We start from the raw sequence: 16,841 nt of genomic DNA, 5'->3' as shown, positions 1-16,841 counted from the left end.
GGGGGACGCGATGACGTCATCCCCCTCATGGTGTGTGATGGGGGAGGGGGCGTTGGGGGGGAGGGGCTGGGGTGGGGGAGTTGGGCGAGGGGGGGTAGAGGGGGACGTGATTACGTCATCCCCCTCATGGTGTGTGATGGGGGAGGGGGCGTTGGGGGGGGTAGAGGGGGACGTGATGGGGGGGGCGTTGGGGGGCGGGGGTATGGGAGGGGGTAGAGGGGGACGTGATGACGTCACCACCCTCATGGTGTCTGGGGGGGGCGTTGGGGGGAAGGGTAGGGGAGGGGGAGGGGTGGGGGGAGTTGGGGGGGGAAGGGGCGGGGTTAGGGGGCGGGGTTAGGGGGCGGGGCTTCACTCGGGCCTAGTTGTGAAGGCGTCCGCCTGAGCTGCTACCCCTCACCCCTTCCCCCCCCCGCCGAAGGCTCCCGTAGCTAAAGAGGAGAGCCAACGGGCGGGCGAGCGAGCGGGCGGGCGAGCGACTTCACGAGGTGGACGAGGTGGAGTTGAAGAGCGAGAGGACGACTACGACGACGAGGTGAGAGAGCGAGCGAGCGAGCGAGAGAGAGGAGAGCTGAGGTGGCGAGGCAGGCTTACGCTGGCTGCCTAGGCCTCATCGTTGGCGTCACGGGGCTGTGTTTTGAGACTCGCGCTTGGTTTTAAATTTTTATTTATTTAAAATAAATAAATCGCTCTAAACTTAATTGAACAACAACAGCAGCAGCGGCGGCAGCAGCAGCGAGAACTACTAAGGAGTTTGGGGGGGGGGGGTGTTTTGTTGGTCTGTGGTCAGGCGTGAAGGGACCAACGCCACCACAGAGCTGAAATCTACAAACACTCCGGGTTGTATTTTTTTTTATTTCCAGAAGCGACCTGGATATCGACACCACAGAGATTCACACAGAGACACAGAGAGGGATTCACACACAGAGACACGGAGACACCACAGAGATTCACACAGAGACACATTGAGACACCACAGAGACACCACAGAGACACACAGAGACCCACACAGAGACACACAGAGACACAGAGACACACACACAGAGACCCACACAGAGACCCACACAGAGACCCACACAGAGACACACACAGAGACACACACAGAGACACACAGAGACCCACACAGAGACACACACAGAGACACACACAGAGACCCACACAGAGACACATTGAGACACCACAGAGACACACAGAGACCCACACAGAGACACACAGACACACAGAGACACAGAGACACACACACAGAGACCCACACAGAGACCCACACAGAGACACACAGAGACACACACAGAGACCCACACAGAGACCCACACAGAGACCCACACAGAGACACACACAGAGACACACACAGAGACACACAGAGACACCACAGAGACACAGAGACACAGACCCACACAGAGGCACACGCAGAGACTCACACAGAGACTCACACAGAGACACACACAGAGACCCACACAGAGACACACACACAGAGACACACACACAGAGACACACACAGAGACACACACAGAGACCCACACAGAGACCCACACAGAGACCCACACAGAGACCCACACAGAGACACACACAGAGACACACACAGAGACACACACACAGAGACACACACAGAGACACACAGAGACTCACACAGAGACACACACAGAGACACACACAGAGACACACACAGAGACCCACACAGAGACACACACAGAGACACAGATTCACGCAGAGACACACAGAGACACACAGAGACCCAGAGACACACAGAGACCCAGAGACACAGAGACACCACAGACACCGCAGAGATTCACACAGAGACACACACAGAGACTCACACAGACACACAGAGACACACACAGAGACTCACAGACACACAGAGACGCCACAGAGACCCACAGAGACACACACAGATACCCATACAGAGACACACACAGAGACCCACACAGAGACCCACACAGAGACCCTCACACAGAGACCCGCACACAGAGACACGCACACAGAGACACGCACACAGAGACACGCACACAGAGACACGCACACAGAGACACGCACACAGAGACACGCACACAGAGACACGCACACAGAGACACGCACACAGAGACACGCACACAGAGACACGCACACAGAGACACGCACACAGAGACACGCACACAGAGACACGCACACAGAGACACGCACACAGAGACACGCACACAGAGACACGCACACAGAGACACGCACACAGAGACACGCACACAGAGACACGCACACAGAGACACGCACACAGAGACACGCACACAGAGACACGCACACAGAGACACGCACACAGAGACACGCACACAGAGACACGCACACAGAGACACGCACACAGAGACACGCACACAGAGACACGCACACAGAGACACGCACACAGAGACACGCACACAGAGACACGCACACAGAGACACGCACACAGAGACACGCACACAGAGACACGCACACAGAGACACGCACACAGAGACACGCACACAGAGACACGCACACAGAGACACGCACACAGAGACACGCACACAGAGACACGCACACAGAGACACGCACACAGAGACACGCACACAGAGACACGCACACAGAGACACGCACACAGAGACACGCACACAGAGACACGCACACAGAGACACGCACACAGAGACACGCACACAGAGACACGCACACAGAGACACGCACACAGAGACACGCACACAGAGACACGCACACAGAGACACGCACACAGAGACACGCACACAGAGACACGCACACAGAGACACGCACACAGAGACACGCACACAGAGACACGCACACAGAGACACGCACACAGACACGCACACAGAGACACGCACACAGAGACACGCACACAGAGACACGCACACAGAGACACGCACACAGAGACACGCACACAGAGACCCACACAAAGAGACCCACACTCATTCAGACCCATTAACACCCATATACAGACCCAGAGATACTCATAGACCCACAGAGGCCCATCATTATAAAGACCCATACAAAACCACAGAAACCCACAGCGATCCATACTAAGACTCATAGAAACTCGTAGACAGATCCACACTCGTGGAGACCCACAGAGACCCATAGATCCATACTCGTAGAGACCCATAGAGACCCACACTCATAGAGACCATACTCATACAGACTCATACTGACTCAAGAGACTCATAGACAGATCCACACTCATAGACCCACCGACAGATCCATACTCGTAGAGACCCATAGAGACCCATACTCATAGAGACCATACTCATACAGACTCATAGAGACTCATAGATCCACACTCAAGAGACCCACAGAGACCCATAGACAGATCCATACTTGTAGAGACCCATAGAGACCCACACTCATAGAGATCCGCAGAGACCCATAGAGACCCATACTCATAGAGACCCAGAGAGGCCCATACTCATACAGACTCAAGAGACTCATAGACAGATCCACACTCATAGACACATCGACACATCCATACTCAGAGACCCATAGAGACCCATACTCATAGAGACCATACTCATACAGACTCATAGAGACTCATAGATCCACACTCAAGAGACCCATAGATCCATACTCGTAGAGACCCATAGAGACCCACACTCATAGAGACCATACTCATACAGACTCATACTGACTCAAGAGACTCATAGACAGATCCACACTCATAGACCCACCGACAGATCCATACTCATAGAGACCCATAGAGACCCACACTCATAGAGATCCGCAGAGACCCATAGAGACCCATACTCATAGAGACCCATAGAAACCCATACTCATAGAGACCCATAGAGACCCATACTCATAGAGACCATACTTATACAGACTCATACAGACTCATAGAGGCTCATAGATCCACACTCAAGAGACCCATAGACAGATCCATACTCGTAGAGACCCATAGAGACCCACACTCATAGAGACCCACAGAGACCCACAGAGACCCACAGAGACCCATAGAGATCCACAGAGACCCACAGAGACCCACAGAGACCCATACTCCTCGAGACCCACAGAGGTGTAGGAGGAGGAGGTCACGGGGCAGACCCAGCAGGTGCCACGAGTCGACTGACTGAGATGAGCGGTCGATGCACCACCACTTGTGACCCCTGCCGTGCCAGGCGAGGTGCACCACCTGTGACCCCGACCGTGCCAGGCTAGGTGCACCACCTGTGACCCCTGCCGTGCCAGGCTAGGTGCACCACCTGTGACCCCGACCGTGCCGACTCGCTGCGTTTTGTCCGCCCGGCGCTCGGCTCTGTCGTTGTGAGCCGTCGCTCCTTGTTGTTGCCGGTGGGGCGACTGCCTCCCAGCTGCCCACACGGTGCACCTAGCCTGGCACCAGCCCAGTAGCGGCGTCCTCGGCGAACCTCCTCCTCCTCCGCAGAGGCCCGGTCATCGGCAAGTCCACCACCGCCGCCGCCGGTACCATGAAATCTTTACCGTCTGTTCCCCTCCGCCCCCGTCCCGCACCTTACCCTACCCACAGCAGCCGCGACAACAACAACAAACAACAACAACACCAGACGAGCCACCGGCTGCGGTGGTACAACCACAACCGCAACCACCGCCGCCACCACAACAACAACAACAACAACAGCCGCAACAACAACAGCCGCAACAACAACAGCAGCCGCGACAACAACAACAACAACAACACCAGACGAGCCACCGGCTGCGGTGGTACAACCACAACCGCAACCACCGCCGCCACCACAACAACAACAACAGCCGCAACAACAACAACAGCCGCCGCAACAACAGCAACAGCAACAACAACAACAGCCCGCGACAGCGCCCGCCATGTACAACGGCATCGGGCTGCCCACCCCGCGGGGCAGCGGCACCAACGGCTACGTCCAGCGCAACCTGTCACTGGTGCGGCACCGCAAGGAACGAGTGGACTACAAGTCGGAGGAGGGAGGCGGCGGAGGCGGTGGAGGAGGCGGTGGAGGCGGTGGAGGCCCGACGCGGAAGCCAAACGCGGAGATCCTCCAGCACGAGCGGAAGCGGAGGGTGGAGCTGGAGTGCGTGAAACTGCAGGAGAGCCTGGAGGAGCTGGGGTGAGAGTTGGGTGGGCGGTGGCGAGCGTGGGGGGTGGTGGTGGTGAGTGTGGGTGGGTGGTGAGTGTGTGGGTGTGGTGAGTGTGGTGGTGAGAGTGTGGTGGGTGGTGGCGAGCGTGGGGGGGGTGGTGAGTGTGGGTGGTGGTGAGTGTGTGGGTGTGGTGAGTGTGGTGGTGAGAGTTGGGTGGGTGGTGGCGAGCGTGGGGGGGTGGTGAGTGTGGGTGGTGGTGAGTGTGGGTGGTGAGTGTGGGTGGTGAGTGTGGTGGTGAGAGTTGGGTGGGTGGTGGCGAGCGTGGGGGGGGTGGTGAGTGTGGGTGGTGGTGAGTGTGGGGGTGAGAGTTGGGTGGGTGGTGGCGAGCATGGGGGTGGTGAGTGTGGTGGTGAGTGGTGAGTGTGGTGGCGAGCGTGGTGGTGTGTGTGGGGTGTGAGCGTGGTGGCGAGCGTTGGTGGCGAGCGTGGTGGTGAGGTGTGAGTGTGGTGGTGAGCGTGGTGGTGAGGTGTGAGTGTGGTGGTGAGTGTGGTGGTGAGTGTGGGGTGAGTGTGGTGTGAGTGTGGTGGTGAGTGTGGTGGCGAGCGTGGGGTGGTGAGGTGTGAGTGTGGTGGTGAGTGTGGTGGTGAGTGTGGGGTGAGTGTGGTGTGAGTGTGGTGTGAGTGTGGTGGTGAGTGTGGGGGCGAGTGTGGTGGTGAGTGTGGTGGTGAGCGTGGTGGTGAGCGTGGTGGTGAGTGTGGTGGTGAGCGTGGTGGTGAGTGGGGTGGTGAGCGTGGGGGTGAGTGGTGAGTGTTGGGGTGTGAGTGTGGTGGTGAGTGTGATGGTGAGCGTGGTGGTGAGTGTGGTGGTGAGCGTGGGGGTGAGTGTGGTGGTGAGTGTGGTGGTGAGTGTGGGGGTGTGAGTGTGGTGGTGAGTGTGGTGGTGAGTGTGGGGGTGTGAGTGTGGTGGTGAGTGTGGGGTGACTGTGGGGGCAAGTGACGGGGCGAGTGTGGGGGTGAGTGTGGGGGTGAGTGTGGCGTGAGTCGTCCCTTGGTGTGGACCAATCAGCTTCAAGGACAATGCATCATATATTATCATAGTAATGTTTTTTTTATTCTTAGTTTTTTCGGTAAAGTCACGTTGAAGAGAAACAGCAAAATAATAAAATATAAATAATAAAATATATTTTTTTTATATATGTTTCTCTTCAACGTGACTTTACCGAAAAAACTAAGAATATGAATTACTGCAGTCACGAAAGCTTTAAATCAAAATTTAATGTTTTTTTTGTTTGTATTTTGTACTGCAGCTATTGTGGTTAATGCAGACAACATGAATCCTTGCGGAAAGGTTTCATTGTTGCCAGACAAAAAGGGGAAAAACCCTATTATTATAACGAGCTGGGGTGAGTTTGGTGGTGGTGAATGGGGCGAGTGGGGTGAGTGGAGGGGGGTGAGTGGAGTGGGGTGAGTGGAGTGGGGTGAGTGGAGGGGGGTGAGTGGAGGGGGGTGAGTGGAGGGGGGTGAGGGGAGGGGGGTGAGTGGAGGGGGGTGAGTGGAGGGGGGTGAGTGGAGGGGGGTGAGTGGAGTGGGGTGAGTGGAGTGGGGTGAGTGGAGGGGGGTGAGTGGAGGGGGGTGAGTGGAGTGGGGTGAGTGGAGGGGGGTGAGTGGAGGGGGGTGAGTGGAGGGGGGTGAGTGGAGGGGGGTGAGTGGAGGGGGGTGAGTGGAGGGGGGTGAGTGGAGGGGGGTGAGTGGAGGGGGGTGAGTGGAGTGGGGTGAGTGGAGTGGGGTGAGTGGAGGGGGGTGAGTGGAGGGGGGTGAGTGGAGGGGGGTGAGTGGAGGGGGGTGAGTGGAGGGGGGTGAGTGGAGGGGGGTGAGTGGAGGGGGGTGAGTGGAGGGGGGTGAGTGGAGGGGGGTGAGTGGAGGGGGGTGAGTGGAGGGGGGTGAGTGGAGGGGGGTGAGTGGAGGGGGGTGAGTGGAGGGGGGTGAGTGGAGGGGGGTGAGTGGAGGGGGGTGAGTGGAGGGGGGTGAGGGGAGGGGGGTGAGTGGAGGGGGGTGAGTGGAGGGGGGTGAGTGGAGGGGGGTGAGTGGAGGGGGGTGAGTGGGGTGGGGTGAGTGGAGGGGGGTGAGTGGAGGGGGGTGAGTGGAGGGGGGTGAGTGGAGGGGGGTGAGTGGAGGGGGGTGAGTGGAGGGGGGTGAGTGGAGGGGGGTGAGTGGAGGGGGGTGAGTGGAGGGGGGTGAGTGGAGGGGGGTGAGTGGAGGGGGGTGAGTGGAGGGGGGTGAGTGGAGGGGGGTGAGTGGGGTGGGAGGGGATCGTGAGTTGGGGGGAGTTCTCTCCATGAGTATGTAGCACTCACCCTCACCCACTCACCCTCACCACACTCACCCTCACCACACTCACCCTCACCACACTCACCCTCACCCACTCACCCTCACCCACTCACCCTCACCACACTCACCCTCACCACACTCACCCTCACCCACTCACCCTCACCACACTCACCCTCACCCACTCACCCTCACCCACTCACCCTCACCCACTCACCCTCACCCCCTCACCCGCTCACCCTCACCCGCTCACCCTCACTCGCTCACCCTCACCCCACTCACTCCCCCGCTCACCACTCATTCACTCACCCACTCACCACCCACTCTCTCTCTCTGTGCCGCTCACCACTCATTCACTCTCCCACTCACCACCCACTCACTCCCCCACTCACCACCCACTCACCACCCACTCACCACCCACTCACCACCCACTCTCTCTCTCTCTCTGTGCCGCTCACCCCACTCACCACCCACTCACCACCCACTCACCACCCACTCTGTCTCTCTCTCTGTGCCGCTCACCTCAGGGTGGACGCTGCTGAGACTCGTGAGAAGGTGAGCAGCTACCGGCAGCTGCTCATGGAGCAGGAGGAGCAGCAGGGGGCGGAAGGCGGACTCCAGATGGACGCACAGGGACGGCCCATGTGAGTGGTGGTGATGGTGGTGGTGGCGGGTGTTGGTGGTGGTGGCGGTGGTGGTGGTGGTGATAATGGTGGTGGTGATGGTGGTGGTGATGGTGGTGGTGGTGGTAGTGGTGGTGATGGTGGTGGTGGTGGTGATGGTGGCGGTGATGATGGTGGCGGTGATGATGGTGGCGGTGATGGTGGTGGCGGTGATGGTGGTGGCGGTGATGGTGATGGCGGTGATGGTGATGGTGGTGGTGATGGTGATGGCGGTGATGGTGGTGGTGGTGGTGATGGTGGTGGTGATGGCGGTGATGGTGGTGGTGGTGGTGATGGTGGTGGTGGTGGTGATGGTGGCGGTGGTGGTGGCAGTGATGGTGGTGGTGGCGGCGATGGTGGCGGTGGTGTTGGTGGTAGTAGTGATGGTGGTGTTGGTGGTAGTAGTGATGGTGATGGTGGTGGTAGTGATCGTGGTGGTGGTGGTAGTAGTGATGGTGATGGTGGTAGTGATCGTGGTGGTGGTGGTAGTAGTGATGGTGATGGTGGTGATGATGGTGATGGTGGTGATGGTGGTGGTGGTGTTGGTAGTAGTGATGGTGGTAGTAGTGATGGTGATGGTGGTGATTGATGGTGGTGATGGTGGTGTTGTTGGTGATGGTGGTGGTGGTGGTGTTGTTGGTGATGGTGGTAGTGATGGTGATGGTGGTAGTGATGGTGGTGGTGGTAGTAGTGATGGTGGTGGTGGTAGTAGTGATGGTGGTGGTGGTAGTAGTGATGGTGGTGGTGATGGTGGTGTTGGTGGTGGTAGTGATGGTGGTGGTGGTGATGGTGTTGTTGGTGGTGGTGGAGGTAGTAGTGATGGTGGTGATGGTGGTGATGGTGGTGGTGGTGGTAGTGATGGTGATGGTGGTAGTAGTGATGATGGTGATGGTGGTGGTAGTAGTGATGGTGATGGTGGTGGTGATGGTGGTGATGGTGGTGATGATGGTGATGGTGGTGATGGTGGTGGTGGTGGTAGTAGTGATGGTGATGGTGGTGATGGTGGTGGTGGTGGTGGTAGTAGTGATGGTGATGATGGTGATGGTGGTGATGGTGGTAGTAGTGATGGTGGTGATGATGGTGGTGGTGGTGGTAGTAGTGATGGTGGTGATGGTGGTGATGGTGGTGGTGGTGGTAGTGGTGATGGTGGTGATGGTGGTGATGGTGGTGATGCCAATGGCGCCCTGGGCAGAAGCACCTCCCTACCCTCCCGCGTTGGTGCCGGACGGCAATGCTGTGCTGGATGCGAGCAAATGCCGTGGAGGAGAAGTAGGCCAATTACAAACTCGTCTCTAACCCCCCCACCCCGTGTGTGTTGGTGTGAGTCGGAGCGAGTCTGACTCACCACCTCTCTCTCACCGTGTGTGTGAGTGAGACTCACCACCACCTCTCTCTCACCGTGTGTGTGAGTCAAACTCACCACCTCTCTCTCACCGTGTGTGTGAGTGAGACTCACCACCTCTCTCTCTCTCTCTCACCGTGTGTGTGAGTCAGAGCGAGTGAGACTCACCACCTCTCTCCCTCTCACCGTGTGTGTGAGTGAGACTCACCACCCCTCTCACTGTGTGTGTGAGTGAGACTCACCACCTCTCTCTCTCTCCCCGTGTGTGTGAGTCAGAGCCAAGGAGACTCACCACCTCTCTCTCTCACCATGTGTGTGAGTCAGAGCCAAGTAGACTCACCACCCCTCTCTCTCACTCCCCGTGTGTGTGAGTCAGAGCCAAAGAGACTCACCACCTCTCTCTCACCGTGTGTGTGAGTCAGAGCCAAGGAGACTCACCACCTCTCTCTCATCGTGTGTGTGAGTCAGAGTGAGTGAGACTCACCACCCCTCTCACCGTGTGTGTGAGTCAGAGCCAAGGAGACTCACCACCTCTCACTCACCGTGTGTGTGTGTCAGAGCCAAGGAGACTCACCAGCCCTCTCTCTCTCTCACTGTGTGTGTGAGTGAGACTCACCACCTCTCACTCACCGTGTGTGTGTGTCAGAGCCAAGGAGACTCACCAGCCCTCTCTCTCTCTCACTGTGTGTGTGAGTGAGACTCACCACCTCTCTCTCACCGTGTGTGTGAGTCAGAGCCAAGGAGACTCACCACCTCTCTCTCACCGTGTGTGTGAGTGAGACTCACCACCCCTCTCTCTCACCGTGTGTGTGAGTCAGAGCCAAGGAGACTCACCACCTCTCTCTCACCGTGTGTGTGAGTGAGACTCACCACCTCTCTCCCCGTGTGTGTGAGTCAGAGCCAAGGAGACTCACCACCTCTCTCTCACCGTGTGTGTGAGTCAGAGCCAAGGAGACTCACCACCTCTCTCTCACCGTGTGTGTGAGTGAGACTCACCACCCCTCTCACCGTGTGTGTGAGTCAGAGCCAAGGAGACACACCACCTCTCCCTCTCTCACCGTGTGTGTAAGTCAGAGCCAAGGAGACTCACCACCTCTCTCTCACCGTGTGTGTGAGTGAGACTCACCACCTCTCTCTCCCTCACCGTGTGTGTGAGTCAGAGCCAAGGAGACTCACCACCTCTCTCTCTCTCTCACCATGTGTGTGAGACTCGCCACCCCTCTCTCTCACCGTGTGTGTGAGTCAGAGCCAAGGAGACTCACCACCTCTCTCTCACCGTGTGTGTGAGTGAGACTCACCACCTCTCTCCCCGTGTGTGTGAGTCAGAGCCAAGGAGACTCACCACCTCTCTCTCACCGTGTGTGTGAGTCAGAGCCAAGGAGACTCACCACCTCTCTCTCACCGTGTGTGTGAGTGAGACTCACCACCCCTCTCTCTCACCGTGTGTGTGAGTCAGAGCCAAGGAGACTCACCACTTCTCTCTCCCTCACCGTGTGTGTGTGTCAGAGCCAAGGAGACACACCACCTCTCTCTCACCGTGTGTGTGAGTGAGACTCACCACCTCTCTCACCGTGTGTGTGAGTCAGAGCCAAGGAGACTCACCACCTCTCTCTCTCTCCCCATGTGTGTGAGTCAGAGCCAAGGAGACACACCACCTCTCTCTCTCTCTCACTGTGTGTGTGAGTGAGTCTCACCACCCCTCTCTCTCACCGTGTGTGTGAGTCAGAGCCAAGGAGACTCACCACCTCTCTCTCACCGTGTGTGTGAGTGAGACTCACCACCCCTCTCTCTCACCGTGTGTGTGAGTCAGAGCCAAGGAGACTCACCAGCCCTCTCTCTCTCTCTCACCGTGTGTGTGAGTCAGAGCCAAGGAGACACACCACCTCTCCCTCTCTCACCGTGTGTGTAAGTCAGAGCCAAGGAGACTCACCACCTCTCTCTCACCGTGTGTGTGAGTGAGACTCACCACCTCTCTCTCCCTCACCGTGTGTGTGAGTCAGAGCCAAGGAGACTCACCACCGCTCTCTCTCTCTCACCATGTGTGTGAGACTCACCACCCCTCTCTCTCACCGTGTGTGTGAGTCAGAGCCAAGGAGAGTCACCAGCCCTCTCTCTCTCTCTCACCGTGTGTGTGAGTCAGAGCCAAGGAGACTCACCACCCGCCTCTCTCACCGTGTGTGTGAGTCAGAGCCAAGGAGACTCACCAGCCCTCTCTCTCCCTCTCTCACCGTGTGTGTGAGTCAGAGCCAAGGAGACTCACCAGCCCTCTCTCTCCCTCACCCTGTGTGTGAGTCAGAGCCAAGGAGACTCACCACCTCTCTCTCACCCTGTGTGTGAGTCAGAGCCAAGGAGACTCACCACCTCTCTCGCTCTCCGTGTGTGTGAGTCAGAGCCAAGGAGATTCACCACCACCCCTCTCTCTCTCCCCGTGTGTGTGAGTCAGAGACAAGGAGACTCACCACCACCCCTCTCTCTCTCCCCGTGTGTGTGAGTCAGAGACAAGGAGACTCACCACCACCCCTCTCTCTCTCCCCATGTGTGTGAGTCAGAGCCAAGGAGATTCACCACCTCTCTCTCTCTCACCGTGTGTGTGAGTCAGAGCCAAGGAGACTCACCACCACCCCTCTCTCTCTCCCCGTGTGTGTGAGTCAGAGACAAGGAGACTCACCACCACCCCTCTCTCTCTCCCCATGTGTGTGAGTCAGAGCCAAGGAGACTAACCAGCCCTCTCTCTCTCTCTCTCACCCTGTGTGTGAGTCAGAGCCAAGGAGACTCACCACCTCTCTCTCACCGTGTGTGTGAGTGAGACTCACCACCTCTCTCTCTCACCGTGTGTGTGAGTCAGAGCCAAGGAGACTCACCACCTCCCCCTCACCGTGTGTGTGAGTGAGACTCACCACCTCTCTCTCACCGTGTGTGTGAGTCAGAGCCAAGGAGACTCACCAGCCCTCTCTCTCACTCACCGTGTGTGTGAGTGAGACTCACCACCTCTCTCTCTCACCGTGTGTGTGAGTCAGAGTGAGTGAGACTCACCACCTCTCTCTCTCACCGTGTGTGTGAGTCAGAGCCAAGGAGACTCACCACCACTCTCACTCCCCGTGTGTGTGAGTCAGAGCCAAGGAGACTCACCAGCCCTCTCTCCCTCACCCTGTGTGTGAGTCAGAGCCAAGGAGACTCACCAGCCCTCTCTCTCTCTCACCGTGTGTGTGAGTCAGAGCCAAGGAGACTCACCACCTCTCTCTCCCTCACCGTGTGTGTGAGTGAGACTCACCACCTCTCTCTCTCCCTCACCCTGTGTGTGAGTCAGAGCCAAGGAGACTCACCACCTCTCTCACTCACTGTGTGTGTGAGTCAGAGCCAAGGAGACACACCACCTCTCTCTCTCTCTCACCGTGTGTGTGAGTGAGACTCACCACCTCTCTCACCCTGTGTGTGAGTCAGAGCCAAGGAGACTCACCACCACCCTCTCTCTCCCTCACCGTGTGTGTGAGTCAGAGCCAAGGAGACTCACCACCTCTCTCTCTCTCTCACCATGTGTGTGAGACTCACCACCTCTCTCTCCCTCACCGTGTGTGTGAGTCAGAGCCAAGGAGACTCACCACCTCTCTCTCCCTCACCCTGTGTGTGAGTCAGAGCCAAGGAGACTCACCACCTCTCTCTCCCTCACCCTGTGTGGGAGTCAGAGCCAAGGAGACACACCACCTCTCTCTAACCGTGTGTGTGAGTGAGACTCACCACCTCTCTCACCCTGTGTGTGTGAGTCAGAGCCAAGGAGACTCACCACCTCTCTCTAACCGTGTGTGTGAGTGAGACTCACCACCTCTCTCACCCTGTGTGTGTGAGTCAGAGCCAAGGAGACTCACCAGCCCTCTCTCTCTCTCTCTCACCGTGTGTGTGAGTCAGAGCCCAGGAGACTCACCACCTCTCACTCACTGTGTGTGTGAGTCAGAGCCAAGGAGACTCACCAGCCCTCACTCTCTCTCACTCACCGTGTGTGTGAGTGAGACTCACCACCCCTCTCACCATGTGAGTCAGAGCCAAGGAGACTCACCAGCCCTCTCTCTCTCTCTCTCACCCTGTGTGTGAGTCAGAGCCAAGGAGACTCACCAGCCCACTCACTCGCTCTCCCCGTGTGTGTGAGTGAGACTCACCACCCCTCTCACTGTGTGTGTGAGTGAGACTCACCACCCCTCTCACTGTGTGTGTGAGTGAGACTCACCACCCCTCTCACCGTGTGTGTGAGTGAGACTCACCACCCCTCTCACTGTGTGTGTGAGTGAGACTCACCACCCCTCTCACTGTGTGTGTGAGTGAGACTCACCACCACCCTCTCACCGTGTGAGTCAGAGCCAAGGAGACTCACCACCCCTCTCTCACCGTGTGTGTGAGTGAGACTCACCACCCCTCTCTCACCGTGTGTGTGAGTGAGACTCACCACCTCTCTCTCTCTCTCACCGTGTGTGTGAGTCAGAGCCAAGGAGACTCACCAGCCCTCTCTCTCACCCTGTGTGTGAGTCAGAGCCAAGGAGACGCACCAGCCCTCACTCTCTCTCACTCACCGTGTGTGTGAGTCAGAGCCAAGGAGACTCACCAGCCCCTCTCTCTCTCACCGTGTGTGTGAGTCAGAGCCAAGGAGACACACCAGCCCCTCTCTCTCTCACCCTGTGTGTGAGTCAGAGCCAAGGAGACTCACCAGCCCCTCTCTCTCTCACCCTGTGTGTGAGTCAGAGCCAAGGAGACTCACCACCACCCTCACCGTGTGTGTGAGTGAGACTCACCACCACCCCTCTCCCTCACCCTGTGTGTGAGTCAGAGCCAAGGAGACTCACCACCTCTCTCTCACCCCGTGTGTGTGAGTGAGTGAGACTCACCACCCCTCTCTCACCCCGTGTGTGAGTCAGAGCCAAGGAGACTCACCAGCTTGCGGAGGCGACGGAGCGTAAGAACGAGAAACTCCGTGAGGCGTTTGGCATCAGCGCCGGCTACGTGGACGGCAGCTCCTTCCACCCACAACACCGTCAGCAGCAGCAGCAGGGGTGGGTGGGTCGGTGGGTGGGTCGGTGGGTGGGTCGGTGGGTGGGTGGGGGGGTCGGTGGGTGGGTGGGGGGGTCGGTGGGTGGGTCGGTGGGTGGGTCGGTGGGTGGGTGGGTCGGTGGGTGGGTGGGTCGGTGGGTGGGTGGGTCGGTGGGTGGGTGGGTCGGTGGGTGGGTGGGTCGGTGGGTGGGTGGGGGGGTCGGTGGGTGGGTGGGTGGGTCGGTGGGTGGGTGGTTGTGTTGGTGGGTGGGTGGTTGAGTGGGTCGGTGGGTGGTTGGGTGGGTCGGTGGGTGGGTGGTTGGGTGGGTGGTTGGGTGGTTGAGTGGGTCGGTGGGTGGTTGGGTGGGTCGGTGGGTGGTTGGGTGGGTCGGTGGGTGGTTGGGTGGGTCGGTGGGTGGGTGGTTGAGTCGGTCGGTGGGTGGTTGGGTGGGTGGGTGTTTAGGTGGGTGAGTGGGTGGGTCGGTGGGTTGGTGGGTCGGTGAGTGGGTCGATGGGTGGGTGGGTGGATTGGTGGGTGGGTGGGTCGGTGGGTGGGTGGGTCGGTGGGTTGGTGAGTGGGTGGGGGGGTCGGTGGGTGGGTGGGGTGGTTGGGTGGGTGGGTGGGTGGGTCGGTGGGTGGGTGGGTGGGTGGGTTGGTGGGTTGGTGGGTCGGTGGGTGGGTGAGTGGGTGGGTGAGTGGGTCGGTGGGTGGGTCGGTGGGTGGGTCGGTGGGTGGGTGAGTGGGTGGGTGGGTTGGTGGGTGGGTGGGTTGGTGGGTCGGTGGGTGGGTGAGTGGGTGGGTGGGTGAGTGGGTGGGTGAGTGAGTGGGTGGGTGGGTGGGTTGGTCGGTGGGTGGGTGAGTGGGTGGGTGGGTGAGTGGGTGGGTGGGTGGGTGGGTTGGTGGGTGAGTGGGTGGGTGAGTGGGTGGGTGAGTGGGTGGGTCGGTGGGTGGGTTGGTGGGTCGGTGGGTGGGTGAGTGGGTGGGTGAGTGGGTTGGTGGGTGGGTGAGTGGGTGGGTGAGTGGGTGGGTGGGTGAGTGGGTGGGTGAGTGGGTGGGTCGGTGGGTGGGTTGGTGGGTCGGTGGGTGGGTGAGTGGGTGGGTGAGTGGGTGGGTGAGTGGGTGGGTGGGTGAGTGGGTGGGTCGGTGGGTGGGTGAGTGAGTGGGTGGGTGGGAGAGTGGGTGGGTGAGTGGGTGGGTGGGTTGGTGGGTCAGTGGGTGGGTCGGTGGGTGGGTGAGTGGGTGGGTGAGTGGGTGGGTGGGTGAGTGGGTGGGTCGGTGGGTGGGTGAGTGGGTTGGTGGGTCGGTGGGTGGGTTGGTGGGTCGGTGGGTGGGTTGGTGGGTCGGTGGGTGGGTTGGTGGGTCGGTGGGTGGGTTGGTGGGTCGGTGGGTGGGTTGGTGGGTCGGTGGGTGGGTTGGTGGGTCGGTGGGTGGGTTGGTGGGTCGGTGGGTGGGTTGGTGGGTCGGTGGGTGGGTTGGTGGGTCGGTGGGTGGGTTGGTGGGTCGGTGGGTGGGTTGGTGGGTCGGTGGGTGGGTTGGTGGGTCGGTGGGTGGGTGAGTGGGTGGGTGAGTGGGTGGGTTGGTGGGTGGGTGGATGGGTTGGTGGGTGGGTGAGTGGGTGGGTGAGTGGGTGGGTGAGTGGGTGGGTGAGTCGGTGGGTGAGTGGGTGAGTGGGTGGGTCGGTGGGTGGGTGGGTGGGTGAGTGGGTGGGTGGGTGGGTGGGTGAGTGGGTGGGTGAGTGGGTGGGTGGGTGGGTCGGTGGGTGGGTGGGTGGGTCGGTGGGTGGGTGAGTCGGTGGGTGGGTGGGTGAGTGGGTGGGTGGGTGGGTGAGTGGGTGGGTGGGTGCGTGGGTGGGTGGGTGGGTCGGTGGGTGGGTCGGTGGGTGGGTGGGTCGGTGGGTGGGTGGGTCGGTGGGTGGGTGGGTCGGTGGGTGGGTGGGTCGGTGGGTCGGTGGGTCGGTGGGTGGGTGGGTCGGTGGGTGGGTGGGTCGGTGGGTGGGTGGGTCGGTGGGTGGGTGGGTCGGTGGGTGGGTGGGTCGGTGGGTGGGTGGGTCGGTGGGTGGGTGGGTCGGTGGGTGGGTGGGTCGGTGGGTGGGTGGGTCGGTGGGTGGGTGAGTGGGTGGGTGGGTGAGTGGGTGGGTGGGTCGGTGGGTGGGTGGGTCGGTGGGTGGGTGGGTGAGTGGGTTGGTGGGTGGGTTGGTGGGTCAGTGGGTGGGTGAGTGGGTGGGTGAGTGGGTGGATCGGTGGGTGGGTGGGTGGGTCAGTGGGTGGGTGGGTGGGTCGGTGGGTGGGTGAGTGGGTGGGTGAGTGGGTGGGTCGGTGGGTGGGTGAGTGAGTGGGTGGGTGGGTGAGTGAGTGGGTGGGTGGGTTGGTGGGTCGGTGGGTGGGTGATTGGGTGGGTGAGTGGGTGGGTGGGTTGGTGGGTCGGTGGGTGGGTCAGTGGGTGGGTGAGTGGGTGGGTGGGTCGGTGGGTGGGTGGGTTGGTGGGTGGGT

At 59.6% G+C, this 16,841-nt stretch overlaps 1 protein-coding gene across 3 annotated transcripts in view; it reads left to right on the top strand.

Annotated features, from left to right (window-relative positions):
- The first annotated feature begins 342 nt into the window (after window positions 1-342).
- LOC116958391 (uncharacterized) overlaps window positions 343-16,841 on the top strand; it is a 58,176-nt gene continuing 41,677 nt past the window's right edge. For 2 of the 3 annotated variants that reach the window (XM_076056618.1, XM_076056620.1), the window contains exons 1-4: window positions 343-535; window positions 4,466-5,039; window positions 7,862-7,978; window positions 14,240-14,374. In XM_076056618.1, coding sequence (XP_075912733.1) covers window positions 4,780-5,039; window positions 7,862-7,978; window positions 14,240-14,374 — 512 coding nt within the window. In that variant the 5' untranslated portion in view covers window positions 343-535; window positions 4,466-4,779. The remainder of the gene's footprint in view (window positions 536-4,465; window positions 5,040-7,861; window positions 7,979-14,239; window positions 14,375-16,841) is intronic. The other variant, XM_076056619.1, reaches the window with a different exon arrangement.

Source organism: Petromyzon marinus, chromosome 77 (genome assembly GCF_048934315.1).
Source record: "Petromyzon marinus isolate PM22_M1 ecotype Great Lakes invasive population chromosome 77, UKy_Petmar_22M1.pri1.0, whole genome shotgun sequence".
Taxonomy (NCBI): domain Eukaryota; kingdom Metazoa; phylum Chordata; class Hyperoartia; order Petromyzontiformes; family Petromyzontidae; genus Petromyzon; species Petromyzon marinus.
This window is presented reverse-complemented; position numbering and strand designations above follow the sequence as displayed.